Source organism: Marmota marmota, unplaced genomic scaffold (assembly GCF_001458135.2).
Source record: "Marmota marmota marmota unplaced genomic scaffold, marMar, whole genome shotgun sequence".
Taxonomy (NCBI): domain Eukaryota; kingdom Metazoa; phylum Chordata; class Mammalia; order Rodentia; family Sciuridae; genus Marmota; species Marmota marmota.
In genome coordinates, this window is record NW_026000005.1 from 20461305 (window position 1) to 20488252 (window position 26948).

The 26948-nt window shown below is 37.1% G+C and overlaps 2 protein-coding genes across 5 annotated transcripts; both read right to left on the reverse strand.

Moving 5' to 3' along the window:
- Positions 1 to 2084: 2084 nt before the first annotated feature.
- Clk1 (CDC like kinase 1) lies at positions 2085 to 18268 on the reverse strand. Of its 4 annotated transcripts, none has more exons than XM_048808268.1 (13): positions 18150 to 18268; positions 9829 to 9989; positions 9377 to 9605; positions 8291 to 8381; positions 7820 to 7886; positions 6549 to 6665; positions 6297 to 6463; positions 5655 to 5749; positions 5434 to 5563; positions 3414 to 3496; positions 2981 to 3060; positions 2617 to 2707; positions 2085 to 2432 (listed from the first exon to the last, which is right to left on the reverse strand). In XM_048808268.1, exons 2-13 carry the CDS (start codon positions 9987 to 9989, stop codon positions 2289 to 2291), a joined length of 1455 nt encoding a protein of 484 aa, XP_048664225.1. In that variant the 5' UTR covers positions 18150 to 18268; the 3' UTR covers positions 2085 to 2288. The 4 variants fall into 4 exon arrangements, with proteins under 4 accessions (XP_048664225.1, XP_015336700.1, XP_015336702.1 ...); XM_015481214.2 differs by lacking the exon at positions 18150 to 18268 and adding an exon at positions 11091 to 11273; XM_015481216.1 differs by lacking the exons at positions 8291 to 8381; positions 18150 to 18268.
- On the reverse strand, positions 13310 to 26924 carry Ppil3 (peptidylprolyl isomerase like 3). The gene is made up of 7 exons (XM_015481222.2): positions 26598 to 26924; positions 25992 to 26071; positions 23887 to 23961; positions 22237 to 22330; positions 21645 to 21712; positions 18150 to 18268; positions 13310 to 13741 (listed from the first exon to the last, which is right to left on the reverse strand). Exons 2-7 carry the CDS (start codon positions 25992 to 25994, stop codon positions 13615 to 13617), a joined length of 486 nt encoding a protein of 161 aa, XP_015336708.1. The 5' UTR covers positions 25995 to 26071; positions 26598 to 26924; the 3' UTR covers positions 13310 to 13614.
- Positions 26925 to 26948: the final 24 nt, after the last annotated feature.

The following is a 26948-nucleotide window of genomic DNA, read 5'->3' on the forward strand; positions in this document are numbered from 1 at the left end:
GGTTATTTTGCGGCAGAAAACAGTTTACTTACTAGATTACCAGTTTATCATAAAATAGCCAGGTGTGATGACACATACCCACAATCCCAGTGGCTCCAGAGGCTGGGGCAAAATTCAAAGCCAGCCTCAGCAACTCAGCCAGGCTTGTCTCTAAAAGGACTGGGGATGTGACTCAGTGTAAGCACCCCTGGGTTTAATCTGCTATACCAAAACAAACAAACAAACAAAAAAACCCCTAAACAAAGCAGATGCTCTAATGATGAGATGGAAGAACTACATAGAGCAAGATCACATGGAAGGGACACGATTCATTCAATAATTGGCCATTGGTAAGTCAATCCCAGCCCCTTCTTATATATAACCTCAGAGATGGGGAAGTGGTGTGAAATTTCCACCCTCTTACATGGGTGGGTTTCCTGGTAAATAGCTCCTATACTGAGAGGCTTTTTAAGTCACCCTTACACTAACATAAAACTCCAGTGTGGTTCAAAGGTGCTTGTGATGAACAAAAAATGCTTGTTTCACCTATCATCTCCCTTATTCCTCTTCACCTAGGAAATCTAAAGGGTCCAGTACCTGGCACAGACAGACAAATAAATCTTTTTGTCATTGTAATGCAATACCACAGTATCCCATTAGGGACAAGCATTCTAGACCAGTAGGGTGAGAATCAGTATTAGCCTCAAACCATTTACATCAGTAGGGATGTTCCACCTCGATGTATTCATCTTCTTGTTTGTGGTACTTGGGATTGAACCCAGGGGTGCTCTACCACCAAGCTACACTCCCAGGCCATTTTGGGACAGGCTCTTGGTAAACAGCATTATGTATAAGATCTTGGGATATGCAAGACTGAAATGCCTCTGATATCATGACTTTACCTTCTAGAAAAGCATAAACAAGTAGAGGAAAGTATGTAGTGTTGTGCACTTGAAATATTCATCAAAGTCGTTTCTTGGCTTGGTGCTTACTGGATGGTGATAGAACCTTTTAGAGGTAGGGCCCAGTAGACTTTAGGGCACTAGGGCTAGGCTCTCAAAAGGATTCTAAGGCAGGGTGATGGTGCATGCCTATAATTATAGAGGCTCAGGAGGCTGAGGCAGGAGGATCAAGGCCAATCTCAGCAACTTGAACCTGTCTCAAAACTTAAAAGGGCAGGAAATGTAGCTCAGCGGTAAGGTTCCCATACCAAAAAAAAAAAAAAAAAAATTTAAGTTTTTTTGAGGGGGGTGAGAGTGGGAGTAAGTAAAGGGTTTGGGACTGGGCACAGGGCCTTACATTTTAGGCAACTACCCAACCCCCCACCTTTTCCCACAATACCTTTATTTTTTTATGTGGTTCTGAGGATTACACCTAGTGCCTCACACAGGCAAGGCAAGCACTCTGGTGCTGAGCCACAACCCCAGGCCCTCCAATCATCCCTTTTTAACATTGTTTTGAGACAGGGTTTCGGTTATCCAGCCTTAAATTCGCAATCTTCCTTCTTCATCCTAAGTAGCTAAAAGCTAGGATTACAGCTGTGTAGTACCACTGCCCAGTTCTAACTGTTTTTCACATAAAATAATTTATACTTATTATTGAGACATAAAGAAAAGCATAGAAATGTTCTATGGCTGAGGATATGTCAGTGTGATAGTGCTTGACTAATATGCAAGGCCCTGGATTTGATCACTAGTACCACATGAACACACATGGATCAAGCATAAATAAAACCATAGACAAAATTCTGCTGTATTATAGTTACTTGATAATTCAGAGACCTGGCTGCAAAGGATCCTCAGGTTTCTTCTGTAATTCATTATTAGTTCTGAAGGAAGTCAAGGGTCTGAAGTTATTTGTGAAATCCTAAACTTGAACATGAAGGGAGAATGAACCCTCTTGGGTAATGATTGTGTCCTTTAATTTTGTTTCATGTGTAGTAAGAGAAGGAGGGCCTAAGTCCCAATTTTTACAATCCGTAAAAATGAAAATAAAGCTAAGTATTTCCAAAGACTCAAGGAAATAGCCAAGAAGAGAAATATTCATTCTTTAAAGTGACAAAGGTAGGAAGAAAAACAGTGCTAATAACAAACTCTAGATTCATGTGAATTTCATTTAGCAGTTTATTCTGAATAAATCACTTTATAATTACTGGAAAATGTTACTTTACTTAGCTATGTAATTAACAAATCAAATTATCGAAACAAAATGTCAATACAAAAAACTTAAGAAATTTACAAAGCTGTACAAAATAATTTAATAAACTAGACTGATACAGTCTATAAGATCTCTTTGAGAGAGAGATAAATTCATGTACTTTTTTTAAGTGAGTAAAAGAATGGGTGTTTTAAGGCTTCTTTGAGAGTAATTCTTTTCGCTGGATCATACTCCAACATTTTATGAATAAGGTCAAAGAGAAGCTCATGTTCAGCATCCTGAGAGAGCATGAATTCCTGAAAGGAAAAGAAAAATATATTCAACAGCCTTTTCCACTACCATTTATTTCATTTTTCCACCAAGAACCGGAGAGTGGAACACAAGGCCCTGGATATTCAGTACTAGCATCAAAATAAATCTGTAACAAAAAGGAGGGGGAACGTCAACTTTTGGATCATTTAAGCAACATCCCAAACTTACCTTCAGAGGTTTGCAGCGCCTTGAAACGTATCTGCCAGCAGAACTATGTTCATCCCAGTCTAATCGGTCATGATGGAAATATTTACGTTTCCTAAAAACGAGTCAAGATCAATTTATTATTTATGTTGATATTGAAACTTTATCCACTCCCCACGAAAGTCATCTATTACTTAACTGAAAATGCATTAGTGTGATTTGTTTACTAAAGTTCTCATCCAAACAATTAACCAAGTTATAAAAAGGATGGCACTCCTTTTTTTTTTTTTAGGCACTGGGGAACTCATGGCCTTGTGCATACAAGATAAACACCTACCAACTGAGCTATATCCTCAGCCCCACAACCTCTTAATTAACTAAAACATACCTGGTTTTCTGTATCATATGTTTTGGTAGGGGTCCAAGAATCCTTTCCATCATTGCCAAGTGCTCCTTACTATCATGTGTCTTAAAAACAAAACAAAATATTGTTAACTATCTTTGCTTACACATTGTGCACTATTCTCATTTAACATCAGTGTTAATTTTCTAAGTCAGGACATGAGTAGAAGGTTCAACAAAGATGAGCACCTAAAAATACTTTTCAGTGACTACATGGTGTGTTTTGTGTGTGTGTGTGTGTGTGAAAAACAACCTTGAATAACCACTTCCAATAGCTTGGCAATGACTTCCTCAAATGGACAGGGATAATCACTTATAAGAAGATGATATAAATCACAAAATTATATATAAACCTTAAATTATTCTTATAAATAGGCACTCTTCTAGTGTAAAACTGCTGAAAAATCATTATAACTTACTGGAAATACTGTAAACCCAAGATAGTATTCAATAAGAATACATCCTATACTCCAGACATCACACGGTTGGGACCATCCTAGGGCTGCAAAACAAAGCACAATGTTAGGGGAGAAAAAACTTATTTCTTAAAGACATTAAAAGTCAATTAATGAAGAATTGGTGTAAATATACAATGTATACAACGAGAAATATGAAAAATTGTGCTCTAATTGTGTAATAAGAATTATAATGGGGCTGGAGATTTGGCTCAAGCGGTAGCGCGCTCGCCTGGCATGCCTGCGGCCCAGGTTCGATCCTCAGCACCACATACAAAGATGTTGTGTCTGCCAAGAACTGAAAAATAAATATTAAAATTCTCTCTCTCTCAAAAAAGAAAGAAAAAAATAGAATTATAATGCATTTTACTATCATATATGCAATATAAAAAGTATTATTGGGAATTAAAATTTGCCTTCCTGTTTTTTTGAGAAATATATAAAGGACTTCCATTATTCTGGGGGAAAAAAAAGTCAATTAATAACTGGGCATGGTGGCACATGCCTGTAATCCCATTGCTGAAATGGGAGAATCACAATTTCAAAGCCAGCTTCAGCAATGGCGAGGTGCTAAGCAACTCAGTGAGACCCCATCTCTAAATATAAAATAGGGCTGGGGATGTGGCTCAGTAGTCGAATGCCCAGGTTCAGTCCCTGGTACCCAGTACCCCCACCCAAAAAAGTTATTAACAAGTTCAATACTCTCTTGAAAAAGAACACATACTGTGAACTAGAAGGAATCATCTAATATAAGGTTGGGCTTTGGAGACACCTGGGTTCAAGTCAAGTGTTTTAACTTTGGGACCATTAAATTTATCAAATTTTTTTCTGGGCCTCAACGCCCTAACCTGTAAAACAGGAGCTAACTGGACCACGCAAAGAGACTAAACATACTGATTCTCTGGGATATAATGTGCAGTAAAGAAACACATTTTTAAAAATTAATTTTTAAAGAAACACATTTTTAAACCCTACCACATAGTCCATGCACTGAATGATGATTCTGGTCAACAGTAAGCTGCAAAGATACTGGATTATAATGAAGATGGAAAATTCCTACCACTTAATAACGTACCTGTTCTAACATCAAGGCACAACTTGCATTGCTCAAGTGTTATATAATTCTGGTGGAAACATTCATGTGCTGGCAGCTTTTTAAAAGTGTAGCAAATTTATGATTCAATACTTGGCAATGTTAACAACTATGTTACTGATTTATGTGTTTAGCAACACCACAAAAATACATATTTGCTGTAAAGCAGTATGCAGTGTTTTGCTGACAGTAGCCTCATACACTTCCTGTTTACTAAATCTCTTGATTGCATCATATTTTTTGTGCTTGATAATATACAGTTTAGGTGTGTAGAGTTCACCCCAACACATTTCTCAGAACATATTCTCATCATTTAGCAACACATGAATTCACTACAAATGTGTAACCAATTCCAAAAGAGTTAAGCTACTTGTGCAAGTCTGAGAGCTACTGAGTCACAGAGCTTAAAATCCTTAGTGTATTTTGTAATACCGATTCTTTAAAAAAAAAAAAAAAAAAAAAAGATTTTTTTGAAAGTTCTATATTGGGGCTGGGGATGTGGCTCAAGCGGTAGCACGCTCGCCTGGCATGCGTGCGGCCCAGGTTTGAGCCTCAGCACCACATACAAAGATGTTGTGTCCGCTGAGAACTAAAAAATAAATATTAAAAAATTCTCTCTCTGGGCTGGGGATGTGGCTCAAGCGGTAGCGCGCTCGCCTGGCATGCGTGCGGCCCGGGTTCGATCCTCAGCACCACATACCAACAAAGATGTTGTGTTCGCCGAGAACTAAAAAAAAATAAATATTAAAAAAAAAAAAAAAAAAAAAAAAAAAAAAAAAATTCTCTCTCTTAAAAAAAAAGAAAGTTCTATATTGAATAAGACCTAAAACTGAATTTTTACAACAGCTTCAAAATATACACGTTTTCAGAGCATAATTAACAAGTACTAACCTAAAATAACTTCAGGTGCTCTATAATGTCTTGTAGATACCAATGTACTGTGATGTTCATCATCATAGGTTGCACTGCCAAAATCTACAACTTTAATATCTGGATTTATTAAGGTACGTTCATCACGTTTCTGAAAATCATAAAATGATAGTTATGAAGAAAAAATAAAAAACAAAAAAAAATTCACCCTAAACTATGAAGATTATACATTGAAAACTTACCATTTTGGGATTATATACCTCTGTGTAGTCAGACTGCACAAATAAGATGTTTTCAGGCTTTAAATCTGTGTGAGTCAATTTATTGCTGTGCAAAACTGAAATGAAACAAAGTTTTACTGTAACCTGATAATAAAATGGAAAAAAAAAAAAAAAACTTGACCTCCCCAACTCTATAGTAAAAATCAGATGCATTTCCCACATACTCAAATAATCAGTAAAATTTTAGTCAGCTAGAAAAATTACCAGACTCTAAAAGGTACTACCCTTCTTAAAAAGTACCAACAGCACAAGGTTAATATTTTTAGGAAACAGTTAAATCAGTGTTCAATATAAACTATGTTAGATAATATCATATGTCAAATTAAACACATGCTATAGACTAACATAATCAAGTAAATCTTTACTACCTACCTACCCAATTTGCCCTCTCCTATTTGATAGGATCTCATCTTACCCAAGCTGCCCCAAACTCCTGGACTCAAGCTGACCTCCTGCCTCTCAATCTCCCTACTTTACCCAGCTCTCCTTTTATTTTTAATTGACAAAAAACTGTACATGTTTAGGTCTCGTTTTTTAAAAATCCAGACCAGTCTGGCATTGGTTTCAAACTCACAGCGTTTGGAAGACAGGTCAAGAACTTACAATTCACAGACTTGCATATCTGATATGCCATCTTCCTGATATGATCCAGTCGAAATGGCAGAAAACCATTTTCCTTAATGAAATCATAAGTACTAAGTCCCAGTAGTTCAAACACAATGCAAATGTGACCATGATGCTCAAACCACTCCAACATCTGGACACAGCGGCTGTAACATATGAAAAAACGCCTGAGTATACCTTGCAGTTCAAATCTGCCTTAGGCCATTTTCCAAGTTTTACTTTACTACTTACAAAGTACTGTTGGGGTCTGTTGTATTTAAGTGTTCCAGAACTTGAATTTCTGAGCGAGCAGCTTCACAATATCTATCCACATTTTTAACTATTTTTACTGCTACATGTCTACCTCCCCTGTTAAGAGAAAATAAATCTAAGTTAAAAAATGATAGACATGCTTCAAACCTCAAAGGGCACCAAAAAGGAAATAATAAAAGATACATGTGATGTTCAATTTCAGTTTTCTATTATTCTCTTTTAACTAGTTTTAATCTGACCTATTAAATTTTATTTTCTTGAACCTGTTGTTTAAGTACTCTATGATATGATTCAATATAAGCAACTATGGTCTTTGAACATAGTAGAATTAGTAATGCCAGTACATACTAAATGACACAAACTTCTTTCACGAGATCACCATTCAGGACCAACTAACAATAAGAAAAGCTCTAATTTAACAAGTAAGCGGTGATAATGCCACCTTAACTTGCATTCCAACTAAGACTCAAAACAAAAGTATATAAAGCAGTTTCTTCCTAAAGAAACTCACTCCGGTCTGTCAAATTTTGATTTGGCTAGGTTATCAATAAGTTAGGATAAGGTGGCATAGCAAAGAATGCTAGGTCTCAGAACATTATCAAGTCTCCTTAAACTCAAAAGCTCTGCCATTTAGAAGGGGGAAAATAAACCAAATAGGAAAAAGAAAAGCCAAAAGGAGGAGGAGGGGGAATATCACTGAGATGCTGGAAACTGAGCTCAGGCCTTGTGCATGCTAGGCAGGCACTCTACCATTAAGTTACAATCCAGATGCCAAGAAAATAAATTTTAAAAGGAGCAAGGAGGGGGAGCCATAACTATGCCTGGTAGGACAAATACACGAACACTTTTCAAAAACAAACTATGATCTCAGCCTGAACTGGAACCAAAAGCTGCATATATCCTTTTTTATTTTTAGTTGTTGATGGACCTTTATTTTATTCCTTTATATATGGTGATGAGAATCAAACCCAGTGCCTCACACATGTAAGGCAAGTGCTCTACCACTGAGCCACAACCTCAGCTCTGCATATACCCTTTTTTTTTTCTGGTGCTGAGGACTAAATCTAGGAACGCTACGCCAGCCCAGAAGCTGGATATAATACTAGCTACTTAAATACAACATAAATACAGTATCTTTAGAAGTTTCTCATAAACAAGCCAAGATACCCCAGCCCAAACAGCTTAATGATATAAAGTACTTTTCTATACTGGCAAGATTCTCCAGTATAATCCCAGCAAAGGAAACTTACGCTTTATGATCAATACATTCCACAACTTTTCCAAAAGCCCCTTCACCTAAAGTATCAACAATTTCATCTAGGAGAGAGAAATGAATCTCAGTTACACCAAAAAGTGGAAACAAAGTACTTATCATAATAAATGCTATCAATGAAGATTATTCTAGTTCATGTTACTAATTTCCTTATTGCTAGATATTTATTTTATTGGTCAACACCACCAAAAAAATACAACTAGTTTTAGGTCTAATTTCATTGTTAGGCTAACTTCATTAACTTGATTTACTGCTCTGGAAGTTCTGCATAACATTAACTTTCTAAAGAAAGCAAAAACACAATCCCCCCCCACCAAAAGAAATGGAAAAACAAAATAAAAACAAGAAAATAGAGAAAGAAAAAAAAAGATCTCCAAATCCCTGAAATCTTAATCTATATAGATTATGCTATCTGAAAAGTTAATAAGTGTTGAAAAATATTCTATACATCTTGCACTTAGTACGTCTCCACTCTGACAGATCAGGTGACCCTCCTCATCATCCTCTACACTCCTGGTTCTTTTCCTTCGGTGACTCTTCTGGAAACGTCAAGTGGGCGGCACCAAGATCATCCAGCCAATCAATATACCCGAGTGAATTCAGGGCAGAATACGAAATTCATTCAGCGGGGAGATATTCAGGCATTCAGATACACGCCAGGCCACAAACGGTTGGCAGGAGCAATTTCAAATTCAGTCCCCAGAAATTCACAGGGCACATAGTTTATGTTAACAGGAGAAAAACATGGCAAGGAACAGATTTTCAGATAAGATACTCAAAGTGGTAAGGCAACAAAACATAAATACAATTGTTTTTCTTTAAAAAAAAAAAATGCTTAGTTGTAGCATTTACTGAAACACTGAAACATAATTTTAAGTTTCTAGTGTCCTAATTTAATGTTCCAAAATTGTAGGATGTAATATTTACTTGTTAAAGTAGACTGTGGCCAAATTAAGATTTCCTAGCTAATCTAATAAAACAAATATCAGAACAGTAAATAAAACCAAAGTCCTAGTTTTGGGAAGAAAAAAGAATTGGTATACAAGGATAACACTACAGTATTTTAAATGTCATCTGAGCTATCACCAAATTAATACATAACCCATAAAGTTCAAATCTTTTATAGTTTGTTTAATGAAAGATTACAGAACACGCTTTGTTAGGACAAAAAAGTACATCTAATTATCAATCATACAAAAATGTCTATTTTTTTGTGATGTTTGAACTTATCAAGTCAAAGCAGAATTCTTGAAGTACTATAAAAAACCTTTCAGAATGTCTTGTTATTGCTTTTATGTTACCTTCACTATTTTCATTGAAATGACAATTAGAAGCCAACTAGTAAGTAAAATCTATTATTACAGAATTAAACATACTGCTTTTCTGGAATTTTATCCAATGTACAAATAGAAATAATCCTCCAAGTTAAAGCTGAGATGGCTTTATCTTAAACAGAATTTTCTCAAACACAAATTCAAGTTTTCCTGTTCCACATGGGAAATAAAATTTCCAAATGTTTTAAAACAGCTCATACCCCATGTGAGCGATGATGTGAAGTACTGTGCTGAATCCTGTGTTTACTTTTATAACTACTTCTTCCACTTCTACCAGAAGACTTGCTACTATGGTTCTGATATCTGCTTTCATGATCTCGATGGCGATGTCCAAGTTCACATCCTTGACTGTAGTCATTTCTGTACTCATCAATATAGCGTCGGCTATGATAATCTTTCTCATTTATAGATCTGCTTTCCATGTAATAGCTAGAAAAAAAATATATTTTCTATTTTTCTGCCAATACTAACCTTTGTTGAACTCGACCACTAGTTACAGCCCCAGACCTACATTTACCTCCCCCTCCAAACACGCAACTTTACACATTAGAAGCCATCAAAAATCTCACTGGAAGCAGGAATGGTAACCACAAAATAACACTAGTTTTATCACCATAAAAATGTAGTTTTTATATTCAGACACCCTTCTTACCTATCAGATGTTTTAGAGTGATTGTATTTGCAATGCTTGTTCTCTCGACCACTGCTATATGATCTCTTCTTTCTCTTATGACTGCTACTGCTTCTCCATTTTCCATAATCCCAGTCCTTTTCATCCCAGTCAGGACAGTAAGGTCTCTTCGAGTGTCTCATCTACATAAAAGACAAAATCATCCCAGTTAGATTGTATCTAACACTGTAACTTTTTTAAAAAGAATATTTTTGGTTGTAATGGACACAGTGTATTTTATTTATTTATGTGGTGTTTGTTGAGAATGGAACCCAGGGCCTCAAACATGCTAGGCAAGCGCTCTATTACTGAGTCACAACCCCAGTCCTAACATCGTAACTTTTAACAGTATATAACTATTTACAAATTCACTGTTACAACCTTTTAATCAGAAATTGCTAATAAATTATTGCACTGTCCCATATTTTGAAGTTTGTGAACTTTACTCACAAGCATTCTGCATTGTCCATGTCATGCCCAGATTTATTTAAAGTTTGTGTATGGGAGGAGGCGTAGTAAGGGAATTTGAGGAACCCCAATTTAACTTTGCTAAAATTTTACTCGTTGTCTCCAGTACAAGTACACATGCAAGCCAAGTGCGGTGGCCCGTTTGAGCCCCCGCCAAAAAGTGTCTGAACACATACACACACACAAAAACCACATGTGTACATACACATAGTAACAGAAACATGTACATATAAACACGTTTGCACATAAATACACAAACTGTGCACTCTATGCTCTTTCCTCCCTCGGGCTCCTAGTTCGGTTTCTCGGGCACCACTAAGGGTAGAACGCCTTCTAAACTCGTACTGCCTTATTCCACCAGGAGTCAACTATTTTTTTCCCTCCATTTGCTATGGACACTTCCGCCCACAGCGGGGCGACCTAGGAACATTCCAGAATCTCAAGCGGCACCTCCCAGGGACAGTGCTAGGCCTGGCCTCCACCCCGCCGCCATCTTAGGACTCGGGCGCAGGCACCGCAGGCCTGAGCTCGGCGGGCCGCCGCCCTACCGAGCGGACCCTGACAGGGCGCGCGACAGGCAAACACCATCGCTACTCCCCGCAAACAGAAACTGGCAGCAAAGGGCTCGGTAGAGGGTACGAGCGCGCTGCCTTTATGGAGCTCTGGGGTGCGGGAATAGGAGGCAGCGAGCCGGAGAACCGGCAAACAAAAAGAGGGCAGCCCCCGACATAGAAGGAGGACGCCTAGTACACTCCCTCCACCGCCTCGGGTCTTACTGTTCTGCTGGAGACTCTAAGCCGAAGGAGACGAAGCTTGCAACAAGACCTCCGGAAGACACAGCTGATTGCGACGGACACCGACCACAAAATGGAGCTGAGAATCCCAGCGGCAGCCCTTGACCCAAAAACACCGATGACGTGGCAAAGGCGTCGTGGCCGCGGGGCAGGGCACGCATGCGCGAAAGGCGGGGCACGCGCGCGGCACTATGCGCAGGCGCCAGGTGGTCCCTCGGATTCCAAGGAAAGGGGGTTAGAACCGGAGAGAAATCCAGTCCAAGCTCATTAAAAACTGGGTTTTTGAACGCTAGTAAAGTGAGGGAAGCTGGATACAAAATAGCTCTGTTCCTTAACTGCAGCCATTAAAAGAACGCTTTACCACCAGCGTCAAATTAGCTCTGAATTAGTAATTGGCTTGGTTTGGGCTTTTGCTAAGATTCTAAGACCTGTTTAAAATTAGTTTCCTCAGTTTGGTCCCAGCATCGCAAACAAAACAGTTTTTAGTGGCTAGGCATCGCACGCACTGAAATTGGGTTGGAACGATTTTCCTAAAAATTTAAAAGAAAGAATTGAGTGAGCAAGATCTTGTAGGAAAAGACTATAAACATTCAAGCATTTCAGCGTTACACCAGGCTTCTGTATTGTTAAAGACCAAGTGAACTGAAAAAAGGTATAAAAGAAAAATTATGAGAAAATATGAAGTGTAATTGGTGTCACTTTTAGGAATATTTAAAAACCCAGTCAAGGTGACCAAGCTGTAGGTGTGTAGCAGTTGCTGCTCAGCTACTGCAATTTATTGTTAAAATGGATGTTTCTCTTCCTGCTTCTCCCTAATCTCTTATCTCCTCTCTAACCTCAAGGGGAAAGGGGATTACCTTTCATCCCCACCCCGGGCTGTTTTTTTGTTCTAGAGCACAAACACCCCCCGCCATAGGAAGGAAGTAATTCAGACTTTGGCATGGCACTTGAAGACCTCAGAAATTATTATCTCCTAAATTAATAAGTGAATTACAACTCCTAAAGGGAAATACCTGGAATGTACCCTTTGAATCACCTGTTTAAAAAGCCTCCTGTCCCAGATGATGGACAGAATTACAGTCTCTGGGACAGGAGTCCCTGTTTCTCCTTTGCTAGCAAAGTGATAAAACTTCTTTTTCATTTTTCTCAAAACCATGGCCTCATTATTGGATTGACATCTGGTACAAGGACCAAGCTTTTAATAACGGAATGTGGTTCTTGACAAAATCAACAGAGCCTGGTAAATGGCTTGAATAGGTAAAAGCCCTATGGTATACCTGAATGTTAGTTAGGAAAGCAGTTACCTGGTACAAACACTTAGTACCTGCCAAGAGCTTTACACCAATTATTTCATTTAATTCTCACAATGGTCTCAGGAAATATAACTTGTGGATGAGAAAACTAAACTAAATAAACCTGGAGATGTTAACTTGTCTACAAGCACACAGTACTAGGACCAGCTATGTTGCAAACCCAGACCAGGACTCATGACTGGTGCTTTTAACCAGTTTGTGGCATTTTTCAATGTTTTTAAAGATCCGCTTTTAAAAAATGTCCCAGGAGCAAATCAGTTGAAAAATGTTGAGCTTACTGTATTCTACGTGAAGGACATGGAAAATAAACTCCAGGACACTTCCCCTTTCTACAGCTGTTCCCCCACCTGCCTTCCTGCCATGTGTGTAGGGAGATGTCTGTGGGAGCTTTTGACATTCAGAAACCCAGACCTCTGCTGAAAGGAAGGCAGGAAGGGAAAATGGGAAAAAGGAAAGGGCACCTGACCCCAATCAGACAGAACTGGCTGTCTCCAGTACAACAGCCCCAGGGAACTTCCCTACCAGTCCTCCTGTCCCACCCTAAATGAGCCCATCAAAAGTAATTGACCAACTCATCCCAGGGCCAGGCTCTGCTAAACCCTGTAAAACTCAGACCCTTGTTGTAGTCTGTCACCATTTTCTCTCCTGAAAATGTGCCCCTCGGCTGCTTAATAAAAAGCATTGCTGATCCCCATTTTGGTTATTTTTGCTTCCACCAAGAGCTTTACTGTAAATCTAACGGCCAGAGAAAAATAGCAAATAGATTGGCTTGTCTTTCTGGACCATCTCTTTACCTTGTTCCTCTCTTTCTAACAACGTAAAGTAAAAAGTTCATGGAAGACAATATTTGTAGATTATGGATTAATTACGGTACTAGTTTGTACTTACGGTGTTCAAAAATGGTTGCATTTAATATAAGCTCAACATTTAAATTGAATATCTACATGGAATAAAAAATTAAACAAGGCAATATTTTATATTAAATTTAAAAAATATATTGGATAATAGTAGAAAAGAATATGCTCCAAGAATAGGGGTAAAAGCTGTTGGGTTCCCCCTTGGTACCAATGGCTCATAGATGATCTTTGCTATAAGCCAACAGAATGACAAAATCTCTGACATAATTAAAAGTGGGCAAACCACAATGCGTATGTTTCAGCAATTTGCCAAGTATTTGTCCAGGTCTATTAGAGTTACTGAGCAAATGGGTTGGCATGAATAGTTATATCCTTAATGTGCACATCGTTAAGAGGCCGATATGTCTTCTCATTTACTGGTAACTTCTCCAATTCATCTAGGGTCTCCAGACCATCTATTACCCTGAAACAGAAATAATGTAATATATGAAAATTTCCTCAAATTGAAACATAATATTCAAATATCTGTAGCACTATAATCTCCTTAAGAGGAAAGGATCATGTTTTATAGTTCTCTGAATTCTCTAGTTGAATGTACAAAAAAATATTGATTATTTTTATGCTATACATATGGATTAAAATTCAGAAATAAAAATTCATTTTATGTCTCAGTCAACAAGAGAAATGGGTAGGAATATTCTGATCAGAGTGCCTAAAATCATCTGCTGCATTAGTAGCAATCACATAGAATATCAGCCAATGGTGCCAGTATAAACAGTTAAAGGGATAACAAATTTACTCTCCCAACATGTAATACCAAATGTGTTGGTTTTCCCAATCCTCCACTTCCCTGGGTGCCCCTTAATTTAATTCTGACATTTCATGGTTAGTGCAGGCCTCACAGCTTAGTCCCAAAGACTGTCCTGCCACATTAGATGCCAGATTAAAGTCCCAGGTGGCAATCTGTACTTCTGACTAACCAGCTACAAGTTAGATGTTCCCTCGGCCACTCCTTGGGGTTGGTAATTCGCTAGAATGGTTCACAGAACTCAGGAGAATGCTTTACATACTATTACAGTTTATTATAAAGGATATGACTCAGGAACATCAAATGGAAGAAATTCAAAATGCAAGGTATGAGGGAGGGGCAGAGCTTCCATGCTCTCCCTCCAGGCCCTCTTCCCAGCACAGGCACACGTCCACCAACCTGGAGGCTCTCTGAACCCCATTTAGGGTTTGTTTTGTTTTGGGGTATTGGGGAATTGAACCCAGTGGCACTCTAGTTGTAAGCTACATCCCCAGTCTTGCTCACTTTTCAGACAGGGTCTTAAGTAAGTTTCCCAGGCTGGGCTCTTGTTTGTGACTGTCAACCTCAGACTCCTTAGTAGGTGGAATTACAGGCTGCTCCCCATACCTGACTCATTTAGCATTTTTGTTTTGTTTTGTTTTTTAGTACTGGGGACTTACCCAGGAGCACTTAGCCTCTGTTTTAGTCTACTTTTTTGCTGCTGTGACTGAATGACCCAACCAGCACAATTGTAGAGGAGAAAAGTTTTATTCAGAGGCTCACAGTTTCAGAGGTCTCCATCCATAGACAGTAGGCTCCATTCCTTGGGGCTGGAGGTGAGGCTGAACATTACAGTAGAATGTGTGGCAGAAGGAAGCAGCTCACACTGGCCAGATACAAATATATATATATATATATCCCATAACCATACCTCCCCAATGAACCACTTCCTTCAGCCACAGTTACCACTCAGTTAATCCCAACAGGGATTAATTCACAGATTAGGTTAAAGCTATAACCCAATCATTTCTCCTCCAAGCCTTCTTGCATTGTCTCACACATGAGCTTCACGGGAGGGACACCACATCTAAACCATAACAACCACTGAGCTATACTCCTAGCCCTTTTTATTTTGAGACAGGATCTTGCTAAATTGCTAAGGGCCTAAACTTGTGATCCTCCTAACTCAGCCTCTCAAATTGCTGAGATTATAGACATTTAGGGGTTTTATGAAGGTTCCGTTACATAGGCATGATGGATTTTAAATCATTGGTCATTGGTGACTGAACTCAATTTCCCATCCTCTCTCCTTCCTGGAAGTTCAGGGTGGAGGAATAATAAGGGGGTTAGGATTTAAAGTGCTAACTCTAATCACATGGCTGGTTCCTCAGACAACCAGTTCTCATCCAGAAACTCTCTACAGGCCAACCAGGCATCACTTCATGGTATAAACTCAAGTATGATTGAAAGGAGTTTATTATAAATAACAAAATATTTGTTTCATTCCTATCACTCAGGAAATTCCAAGGGTTTTAGCTCTGATACAGGAACAAAGGATGAAGACCAAATATGTTTTTCTCATTACATCACAATATTATACCAGTCATAGGGATTTCTTTGCGTATAGGAAATATACAGAGAAAGTATATAAGGACTGTCCTACATTAAGGGTCCTACATGCATGACCACTTTGCATTTTATTGTTTAAATTTTGTGTTTCTCCTTTTGTTTCTAGACAAGAAAGCAAGATTGACAGTTAAGCTCCACCAAGCCCACTTCATATTTCCACCAAAAAACAAAAAACAAAACAAAACAAAAAAAACAACAACTCAGATTTATATTGAAATACCTGTTTTGGAAATCTGAGTATTTGCTGATATAAAGTGGCTTTTAAAAATTATTCCTCTTTGTGCAATTCAATTCAATTCCCAAGATTTACATATGTACTTATAAAAAATAACTGATTTACATTTCCACTAAAATGGTACTTTAAAAAAGAATATAGGAAAGAATGCCTGAAAGTGGCTTCAGTGACAATAACTACTATTACCGAAACCTTTTGACCTTACTCCTAAATGTAAAACAATTATGTTCTTAAACTATCATCTGGGCTAAAAGAAAAACAGGAAACAGAGGAAATAATGAGGTCTGGCAACAAAAGGGCAGGTAGGCTGAGAGTGGTGGCATAGGCCTATAATCCCAGCTACCTGGAGGCTGAGGCAGAAGAACTGTAAGTTCCAGGTCAGCCTAGGCACTTTAATGAGACCTTGTCTCAAAAAATAATAAGGGCTGGGGATACAGCTCAGTGGTACAGTGCCCCTGTGTTCAATCCCCAGTTACCCCCCACCCCCAACACACGAAACACAGATTTGAAGCAGATGAAGTCTAATAAAGTATCTAGGACATGGGGCCCTTAGAGAACCAGAGGAAGGCTATGGATCATTTTCCCAGAAAAATGTATATGAAAATCCAGCTGTAAGAAGTTAATGAACCTAAGGTTACACTTCATTGTTTCATTTCAAATCCAGTAAGATAAATACTGGTAATTCCTGATGAATAATTCTCAATGACCAGTTAGGGAGAAAATGAAGAAAACCTACATTACCTATATACATATACAAAGATAACTGGATGCTCTAATATTTCATTAACTTGATTGACTATTAACAAAGTATAAATTAGCCAGATGCAGTGACACACGCTGTAATCTCAGTGATCTGGGAGCCTGAGGCCAGGAGGATGACAAGTTCAATTTTAGTAAGACCCTAAGTAACTTAATAAAAATAAAAAGGACTGGGGATGCAGCTCAGTAGAAAGCAGCCTGGGTTCAATCCCCAGTACCAAAAAAAAAAAAAAGAAGATATAAATTAGATTTAATTATATGGAATTTTTTTAAAAAGCTGTAGTCCTGTATTTTTATTTAACCTAACTTAGCATATAAACTGATAAATATAACAGATTATAGGATTATGCCTTGGATTATTGAGCTTGGTAAATATTTTTTGAGGGCTGGGGCTGTAATTCAATGGCAGAGTACTTGCCTAGCATGTGTGAGGCACTGGGTTCGATTCTCAGCACCAAAAAATAAAATAAAATACAGACATTCTGTCCATCTACAACTACAAAAAAGTTAAAAAAAAATTTTGTTGAATGAATTTAAGTCATATATAATTTAAGAATTTAATTTATATAAAAGAAACTCTTGGAAATGTGGTAGAAACTGCTAAATACACCCCCAGGATCTATTTTCCCTTCTTATTCTGAGAAACCTATTTTACTGAGGTTTCTCTGTGTCCTATCTCTCCCTTATAGGTAAAGTATGGCCACATTACAAGTTCTGGTCTCCCTGGAAAGTTCTTTAAGAAGAAGCTGACTCTGCTGGCAAGAATCCTTTGTCTTTTTATCACAAAGTGATCTTGAAATGAAAGCTAGAGATGGTGAAAAAACAAGAGGCACCTCAAAAATTGGTGGCAAAGTAGAACCATCAAATCAGTCCACCATTTTTAAGCAAATATTTTCAGATCTGTTGCGGCTAAATGATATTTTTTTATTTTTTAGTACTAGGGATTGAACCCAGGGGCGCTTAACCAATGAGCCACATCCTCAGCCCTTTTTTTTTTTTAGACACAGGGTCTCACTAAGTTGCTTACTGCCTTGCTAAATCGTCGAGGCTGGCTTTGAACTCATGATCCCCCTGACTCAGCCTCCGGAGCCATTGAGATTATAGGCATGTGCCAACAAATGCTATTTTTAATGAAAAGGGATATATTACTATTCATTTACATAACAATCCTGAAAAAAATTACCGATACCTCTTTTATAAAAAAAGGATAACAAGTCTAGAGAAGTTATAACTTTCTTTCCACTTGGCTCTTTCCAATATTAGTTATACTACTCTCACAGTCATGTTTAAGCACTGAGATATCAAATTAAAACATAATGAGGGCTGGGGTTGTGGCTCAGTGGTAGAATGCTTGCCTAGCATATGAGGCATCACATAAAAATAAATAAATAAAATAAAGATATTGTGTCCATCTACGACTAAAAAAAAAATGTTTAAAAGAAACATAATGAGAATACTTACTTTCCAAATACTGTATATTTCATGTCTAAATGTGGCTGCTTGCCATAGGTGATAAAAAACTGAGATCCATTGGTATTTGGGCCATTATTAGCCATAGATACAACACCTCTAACGTTGTGCTGAAAAAAAGAACAAAGCATTAATCTGTGTTTTTAACTATTCCAAATATAAAACTGAAATAAGACATGCACAAACCTTCCAATGTTTAACAAACCAAGAAAACATTAAATAGCTCTATTAGGTTAATCCAAATGTTCAGTTTCTATATATCTGTATCACTATAAAGCCTGTATAAATTATATAACAAATCAAATTCTCAATAATTTCATTTTCACTTTGGAGAATATAGCCACAAACACTTTTAGCAATGATAGAAATAATCCTTACATTTATATTAAGGAATACTGTGCTGGTATGAAACAATCAGGCAACAAAACAAATTCCCCATAATCTCTTCTCATATACAGGACTCTTGCTAGTTTCTTTATCTGCAAAACAAGGGAAGTTGGACTAGTTCAGGGGTCTATTCAGAATTCAGATGCTCACAAGGATCAAGTAGATAGTAAACTGAATGTAAACATTAGGGAAAGATGGAGTCTTATAGTGAATAGTTTCTCTCACTTTATGGCATTAAAACAATTTATTTTACACTGATGGCCATAGGGAATGTTATCTATGGTTCTTTTACCCATGGACAGCTATAACCCTAAGACTGGATGATCTAAAGAAGATTCATTTAGCACTAATATCATGACACTATTTGTTTACAAGGGAGTATGTGCAGGAGTTAAAAGGACCTTATTGATAAAGCTGAAGACATGACCGAGCTATGCTATAGGGAGGTGCCCCCAAATAAAATACACTACAAGTAACTCCACTGATTAGTGTTAACAACTCATAGGTATATAGACAAGCTATATAGGTGTAGTTACATCAATATAATAATGCTTTATCTCCCTAAAAGGTGACTACCAAATATATTACTAGATCCATAAACAAGAATACATGTACCATCGAAGAATTAATTTTAATAAAAGCATCTATTAATTTTTTTTCCCAGCTTGAAGAGTAACATTTACCAAACTGTTGCAGATGATTATGTGCTCTGCTCCATCTATTGATCTGCCTCCTTGGGAGGTAACCATTATTCTAATAGGTTTGCACAGGCCCAGACTATGTTTTGTTTCCTTTGGCTACTTTCTAAACTCCACAAAACTGTATACAACTTTAATCTTTTCGAAAATGCTTTTACATTTAGCACTGCTATGTTTCTAAGATTCATACATGTGTACACAGTTGTAGTTCATTGATGTTTTTTCCTACTGTAGTGTGATATTTCACTAGTGAATAGACTAAACTGTACCCATTTTATTACCAATGGACATGTGGCTTTTTTCCAGACTTTTATAAACAGTGTGCCAGGAGCACTCCTGCTGTCCCTTGGTGCACATGTACAAGAGTTTTTCTTGGGTAAGCATTTGGGAATGGACTTGCTGGAAGAGAATATATGCAAATTTAATCCCCATCCTCTATCCTGGTGTATAACATATTGGTTTTTAACCTGCCTACAATGGAATCACTGGGGAACCTGAAAATAAAGCTGATGTCCTAACCTGTCCTACTGACGGTTTTTCTCAAAATTTTAGTAGTGTTAAGACCCTTATCTTTTACAGTTCTAAAACTTCCATAGATGATTATGCCACAGCCAATCTCTGGTTTTCAACTGATATAGGACGCAGTCATTAATTCACATCTAAAAAACGGTTTGGTTTCTAATTCAGGATAAGTCTGACTTTTCAAAAAGTTTATCAACTCTAAACAGTTCAAACAATAATTTGTTTTTTAGAATTTTTGTGGGTATATTTTATTTTTGTGTGTGTGTAACATATACATATGTTATAGAAATATATTAAATATAGAAATAAATATATAAATATTAAATATAGAAAGTTTTCTCTATTTCATAAGTTAATTTACATATTACATGTAATAATATACATTGATACTGCAGAAACTTTGCAGGTAGTTTTTATATATATACACACACACACACACACACACACACATATACAGAGAACTAAATGAAATTTTAAAAAGCTATACCAATTCTATTACTAAATAGTTTTAAACTTTTATAATAGATATATTTTAATATAATTAAAATATACCAAATTGCATGTTCTAGTTGAAAACTAATCACTTTTCTCTAATTCTAAAATATCACTCTATATAGATATGAAGTTTGAAAAGATTGCACAATAAATTGTTAACTGAAGTTATCTCTGTGAAGTAGAACTGATTTTCTAAAACTGGCAAGCACTATATTTTCTCTCCCCCACCCTGGTACTGGGGATTGAACCCAAGGCCTTGCATAAGCCAGGCAAATACTCTACCCCCGAGCTACATCCCCATTTCCCGCCTTTTTTTTTGGTACCAGGCATTGAACCCAGATATGCTTAATCATTGAGCCATATCCCCAGCCCTTTTAATTTTTTATTTTGAGACAGGGTCTTGCTAAGTTGCTTCAGGCCTTGCTAAATTGCTGAGACTGGCCTTGTGATCTACCTGCCTCAGCCTCCTGAACTACTGGGATTACAGAAGTGTAGCACTATCCCAGCTCCTCCCTATCCCTTTTTATTTTGAGACAAGATCTTTCTAAATTGCCCAGGCTACCCTAGAACTTGCACCCTCCTGCCTCAGCCTCCCAAGAAGCTAGGAGTACAAGCATCTGCCACCATGCCTCACTAGATTTTCTTAATTTCAGGAAAAACAAATTCTTTAAAGCTTGAAAAATACAGAAAAAAGTTAACAAAGAAAATAAAAAATCCCTAATTTTATCATTTTTATATTTAAAATACTTGAGATCTACCCCAAGATCTCTGGTTTTCAACTGGTATAAGACGCGGTCATTAATTCTTTAAAATACTTGAGATCTTTAAAATACTTGAGATCTACCCCAAGTGTTAAGTTATTATTATTTTTTTTTTGTCTTTTTTTTGGAACTGGGGGTCGAACCCAGGGCTTTGCGAATGCAAGGCAGACGCTTTGCCACTGAGCTACATCCCAGCCCCCCAAGTGTTAAGTTATATTACTACATGAATGTTCAATCATCTAACAAGATGATAAAAGATGGGGGTTGATAATAAGCAATTGATTAGCTAAGAGACAATATTTCCTTCCCCTCTCAAAAAAAGTCAGTGATTCATGACATTCAACAGGAACTTTATGGTGAGACATTAAGCTTCTTCGGTATACTGCAAGTTAAACATTTCAGGTTGGACTCAAAAGATGAGCTCACTATCAAGATCAATGAGGTGGTGGGACTCCAGTACATGTGTCAGGCTAGAATTGCCATTTATATTTTCTCCCTAACTTCATTTATCAAACACTAAAAAGTAGTTAGTAATAATATCAACTTGTGTTACTACAACACATCTGTCAATGTCTCCAAGTGTAACCAGAGAGAAAATAAAATTCTGAAGCACTGGGATATACCTTCAGATATTCACTATATTCATCCTCAAACTTCTTGCCCCAGATACTGTTACCTCCTCTTCCAGTACCTATATTACAAGACAAGAAAATCAAAAGATATATATTTTTTAAAAATTTGTTTGTAGTTATAGATGGACAACATGACTTTATTTTGTTTATTTTTATGTGGTGCTGAGGATTGAACCTAGTGCCTCATGCATGCTAGGCAAGTGCTCTGCCACTAAGCTACAGCCCCAGCCCCCAAAAGATATATTTAAAGTTAAAAAAAAAAACATTCAATTTCTAAAACTTAGGGGAACTTTAGAGCATAACACTTTAAATACAAATAAAATTTTATATTGTAGTTCCCCAGCTTTCACTTTACAAACCAGAAAAATAAAATACATCTATCAAAAAAAGAAAGAAAACCCTCCTTAATAATATCAGTCAGAATTTATGGGCAAGTGTGAATACCATCTGCTTCAAAGTTTCTTGCTGTTATAAGGAGCCCATTATACAGACACCACATGCTTTGTTTTTCCATTATTCTTTTCACCCTCTTCTTCATATTATACATCTAATTCCTCTGATGTTAGTTAATGGAAAAATTTACCTGTTGGATCTCCTGTTTGAACCATGAAACCCTTGATATTTCTATGAAATATACAGCCGTTGTAGTAATTACTGGCACAAAGAGCCAAGAAATTCTGAAGAGAAAAAAAAAATGATGATTGAGAAATAGTACAGCAGAAATGCACTTTAGATAAAGAACCAATCATATTTACTGAAAAAACATGATAGCAGTGATATTAAATATGGTTTTTAGGTATTACTTTGGTAATGTCACTTCCCTGCCAAAAACCCTTTAGAAAGCTTCCCTTTGCTCTCAGAATAAAATAAAATATAAAGTCTTAGTCCTTATTAGCAGGGCTTAACAAGGCCTACATGATCTGGCTCCCCTCTGCATTTCATATGATAATAATCCTTTCTCTGTTGCTTACTATGCTGAGCCTATTAGCATTTTGGCAATTCATCCAAAAGGGTAAGGTTTTCCTTGGGGACTCTGTACCTGCTACTTCTATATGTAGAATTTTTTGGTTTGGTTTTTGGGGTGCTGGGATTTGAATTCAGAACCTCACACATGCTAGACAATGGCTCTATCACTGAGCTACACTGTCAGTACCTAAAATGTTCTTTTCACATCTCTTTCCATTGAGATGATTTCATACCTTCTGCACTCAAGTTTGATTATTAGTTTCTTGGGTAGATCTGTCCATACCTTAATTAGCTTCTTTCCTACTGTATTATTCTGTACCTCAATACTCTACTTTACCTTTTAGAATCATTTAGTCTTCATGTCCTATCTATTTTCCCAGCTAGATTAGCTCCACAAGAGCAAGGAGTGTCTCTTGTTCACCACTGTATTCCCAGATCCTGGCAAGATAACCTTTCACCAGTAACGGAATGAATACACACAGCTTTCTCTCTCTCTTTTTCCCTTAACCACATCCCCAGCCCTTTTTTATATTTTATTGAGATAGGTCTCACTAAGTTGCTTAGGGCCTCACTAAGTTAGTTGGTGGGGCTGGCTTTGTACTCACAATCCTCCTGCCTCAGCCTCCTGAGTCACTGGGATTATTGGCGTGTGCCACATTGCCCAGCTTGCATTATTGATTTTTTATTTGTTCTTTTTGGTTGTACATAACAGTAGAATGTATTTTGGCATATCATGGAATATGGAATATAATTTCCCATTTTTTAGACCTTTATTTTATTTATTTATTTTATGTGGTGCTGAGGATCGAAACCAGTGCCTTGCACATGCTAGGCGAATGCTCTACTGCTGAACCACATGCCAGCCCCCGCCCATTTAAAAAAAAAAAAATTTTATTAGTTGTTGATGGACCTTTATTTATTTATATGTGGTGCTGAGAATCGAACCCAATGCCTCACACATGCTAGGCAAGCGCTCTACCACTGAGCCACAACCCCAGTCCCATTTTTTTAATATTTATTTTTTAGTTGTAGTTGGACACAATACCTTTATTTTATTTATTTATTTTTATGTGGTGCTGAGGATCGAACCCAGCGCCTTGCATGCGCTAGACGAGAGCTTTCTAACACCGAGCCACAACCCCACCCCTAACTTCCCATTTTTGTGGTAGTACATGATACACAGTTACACTGGTCGTGTTATTCATATATGAACATAGGAAAGTTATGCCTGATTGCATTATTTTTAATATGTACATACGGTACTCACCTCACATGTTTTGGGAGTCCTCTCACAGAAGACTTCTATTTTAATGTCACCTACATCTGTATGCAATGTCACAGACTAAAAAGGAGAGAGAATATTGAACAAATGAGATTTCTTTATGTGACTACAGATACTGTATTATTTCCCTGACTAGATTCAAGATGATAATCTAATTAAAAACAGAAATACTGCTTAAAAGATGACCCAACTACATATCAGCTCTGAGATGAGTTGTACTTCTTACCCCAAATTTATTTCAACAGCAGGGAAAAACTCCAAAAGACAAACATCAATGTTAGTGCAAAGTGGTATCTCTGCTAAAAAAAAATTGGAAGCAAATATTGTGATGAGAATAATTTTTGAGGGGTTGGGATTGTGGCTCAGCGGTGGAGTGTTCGCCTCACACGGGAGGGACCTGGGTTCGATCCTCAGCACCACATAAAAATAAAAGCATTATGTTATGTCCATCTACACCTAAAAAATAAATATCAAAAAAAGAGAATAATTTTTTAAACTTTTTAGTTGTATATGGACACAATACCTTTTTTTCATTTATTTATTTTTATGCAGTGCTGAAGATCGAACCCAGTACCTCACAAGTGCTAGGCACTCTACCACTGAGCCACAACCCCAGCCCAAGAATAATTATTTAGGTTTGAATTTTTCATGAATAAAAATAAAAATAATTGGGCTGGGGCTATAGCTGAGTGGTAGAGCGCCCGCCTCACACGTGTGAGGCACTGGGTTCGATCCTCAGCACCACATAAAAATAAATAAAAATATTGTGTCTAACTACAACTAAAAAAATAAAAAAGAATGCTGTTTTAAAAAATAAAAATAATTGTCATATATTATTGCTTTATGTCACAAACATCATTTTTTTAATATTTATTTTTCAGTTTTAGGTGGACTCAATATCTTTATTTTACATTTATGTGGTGCTGAGGATCAAACCCAGTTCCTTGTGCATGCTAGGCGAGCATTCTACCACTGAGCCACAACTCCAGCCCCACCAACATCACTTTTGTTGGAAAATGGTAAGTAAGAAATTATTTCCTCAAAACATAGTATCCATTATTTCCTGTAGGTAATTCCAATTAGGATTTTAAATTCCAATAGGATTTTAAAAAATTCCTTTCTTGACTATACATAACAAAAGCTAAAAAGTTGTCAATGTTTCTATATCCTTTGCAGAGGTAACCATAGTGCTCTTTAATTGCTTTTTATTTATTTTATATTCTGTAGTATTTGTTGTTTTGGTTTGTATATACCTTTGCCATCCTGTTATCCTATTTTAGAGAGGGTAAAAAACATTTGGAAAAGGCTTTCTTTTTCATTTATTTATTTATGTATTTATTTATATATTTGGCAGGGGTGCTTAACCCTGAGGCACATTCTCAGCCTTTTTTATTTTTTATTATGAGACAGAGTCTCACTAAATTGCTTAGGGCCTCACTAAGTTGTTGCAGCTGGTCTCAAATTTGTAATCCTCTGGCCTCAGCCTCTTGAGTCGCTGGGACTACAGGTGTGCTTCATGGCACTGGGCTCACTTATCTTCTTAAAATAGTATCTAATAGAATAGAATTATGTTGAAGATGGTGATAGGAATATATGTTGGGGGAAGAACAGGGCACTTTTATTGCTTTTCTTCTTCTTTGAGTTCTAGTTGCTCTCCTTAGACTGAGAGCAAAGGAATTCAATTTAAATGATTATACTTACTATTGTCTTCTGATAATCCAACTCATCTTTTTCATTATCAATTTTTTTCCATAAAAAATAAATTCTGTGTATTTTAAGTGAAAGTATGAAAAATTTGCCAGGTGTAGTGGCAAACACCTACGGTCATAGTTACTAGGTACACTGAGACAGGAGAACAAGTTGGAGGCCAGCCTCAGAACTTAAGTTTTTTTGTTTTGTTTTTTGAGACAGGGTCTCAAAATTATAATTCACCAACAAAATTTTTAAAAAATCATTCTACATTGTATGCTTTGATAATCTATCATTTGTTTATCTTGTCACTGAAATTTCCATGTATTTTTATTTTCCTTGGCCAAATTTCTAAAAATTACTTATAATGAAAGAATTTAAAAGAATTCTGTAAAGCTTACCATTTTTCTTCGTGATGGTTTCAGGAAGTACGATTTAATTTCTGTCTTTCAGAGAAAATCTTGAAAATAAGTTTCTATTCCTAAAAGAAAAAAGAATCAGTTCATTTTTTTCCTATCTCGTTCACTCACACACGATTATATTTACTGTTTTAAAGAAAAAGTCTTAAATTGCATCATAGAAGTAAAGAGAATAGCCTACTCAACTCAAGCCCCCAATCTCCTACTTCCCCTGACCTTCCCGACCCTCTTTGTAGGACAAACCTGTTATACGCGGACTTTAGAGTCTAGGCACTGGGTATTTCCTTTATTTGGAAGACTTACATTCAAACATTTGAAAGGGCCAATTTCCTCATTTCCAAGTCTGCGCTCAAATGTCAGGTCTTACTGACCCTATTTAAAATTGTTTTAACCCTAAGACCTGCCCTATTTCTTTCTCCCATAATATTGATCACTAATATACTACATATTTTCCCATTGACTTGACAATAACACTCTCGCCGAACAGAATGTTCACTAGAGTATCCGGAAAACTAAAACAGTGCCAACACAGAGCTCACCAAACATCTGAATAAGTAAATGAAAAAATAAATGATATTCCATACTTACCACTTCGGTTAGCACAGTCGTTGTTAAAACAGGAAAGATACAATCGCCTTAAACCGCAGGTCTGTTGACTCGAAATTGTAGTTTCTTTGGGCCACCAGAAGTCAAGCGTGGGGACCCTTATGTGAATTCCTTTTATCTCCCCTCTCCTCCTACAGCAAACCAAAAGGAATAGAACTAGAGGGATAATGTTACTTATCCTACACCTGAATTTGACAGTGAAAGAGATCTTTATTAATAATCACAAACAGAGAAACAACATAATCCGGAACTACCTGGCCAAACAAAGCAATGCTTTAGACTCGGAAGTAAAATGGTCTGGACCACTTCCGCCCGGCGCCGCGTGGAGGAAAA

Bases quoted from the DNA above. Each gene is read 5' to 3' on its own strand.
- Clk1 (XM_048808268.1), bottom strand. From the start codon at position 9,989: ATGAGACACTCGAAGAGACCTTACTGTCCTGACTGGGATGAAAAGGAC. The intron at 5,564-5,654 runs GTAAGTTTTCAA...TATGATTTTCAG, and splicing joins AGGTATATAATCCCAAAATG to AAACGTGATGAACGTACCTT. The intron at 2,433-2,616 runs GTAAGTTTGGGA...TTTTCCTTTCAG, and splicing joins GGCGCTGCAAACCTCTGAAG to GAATTCATGCTCTCTCAGGA.
- Ppil3 (XM_015481222.2), bottom strand. The intron at 21,713-22,236 runs GTAAATTTTTCC...CTTGTAATATAG, and splicing joins TCAAACAGGAGATCCAACAG to GTACTGGAAGAGGAGGTAAC. The intron at 13,742-18,149 runs GTAAGTATTCTC...TTTCTGTTTCAG, and splicing joins AAATATACAGTATTTGGAAA to GGTAATAGATGGTCTGGAGA.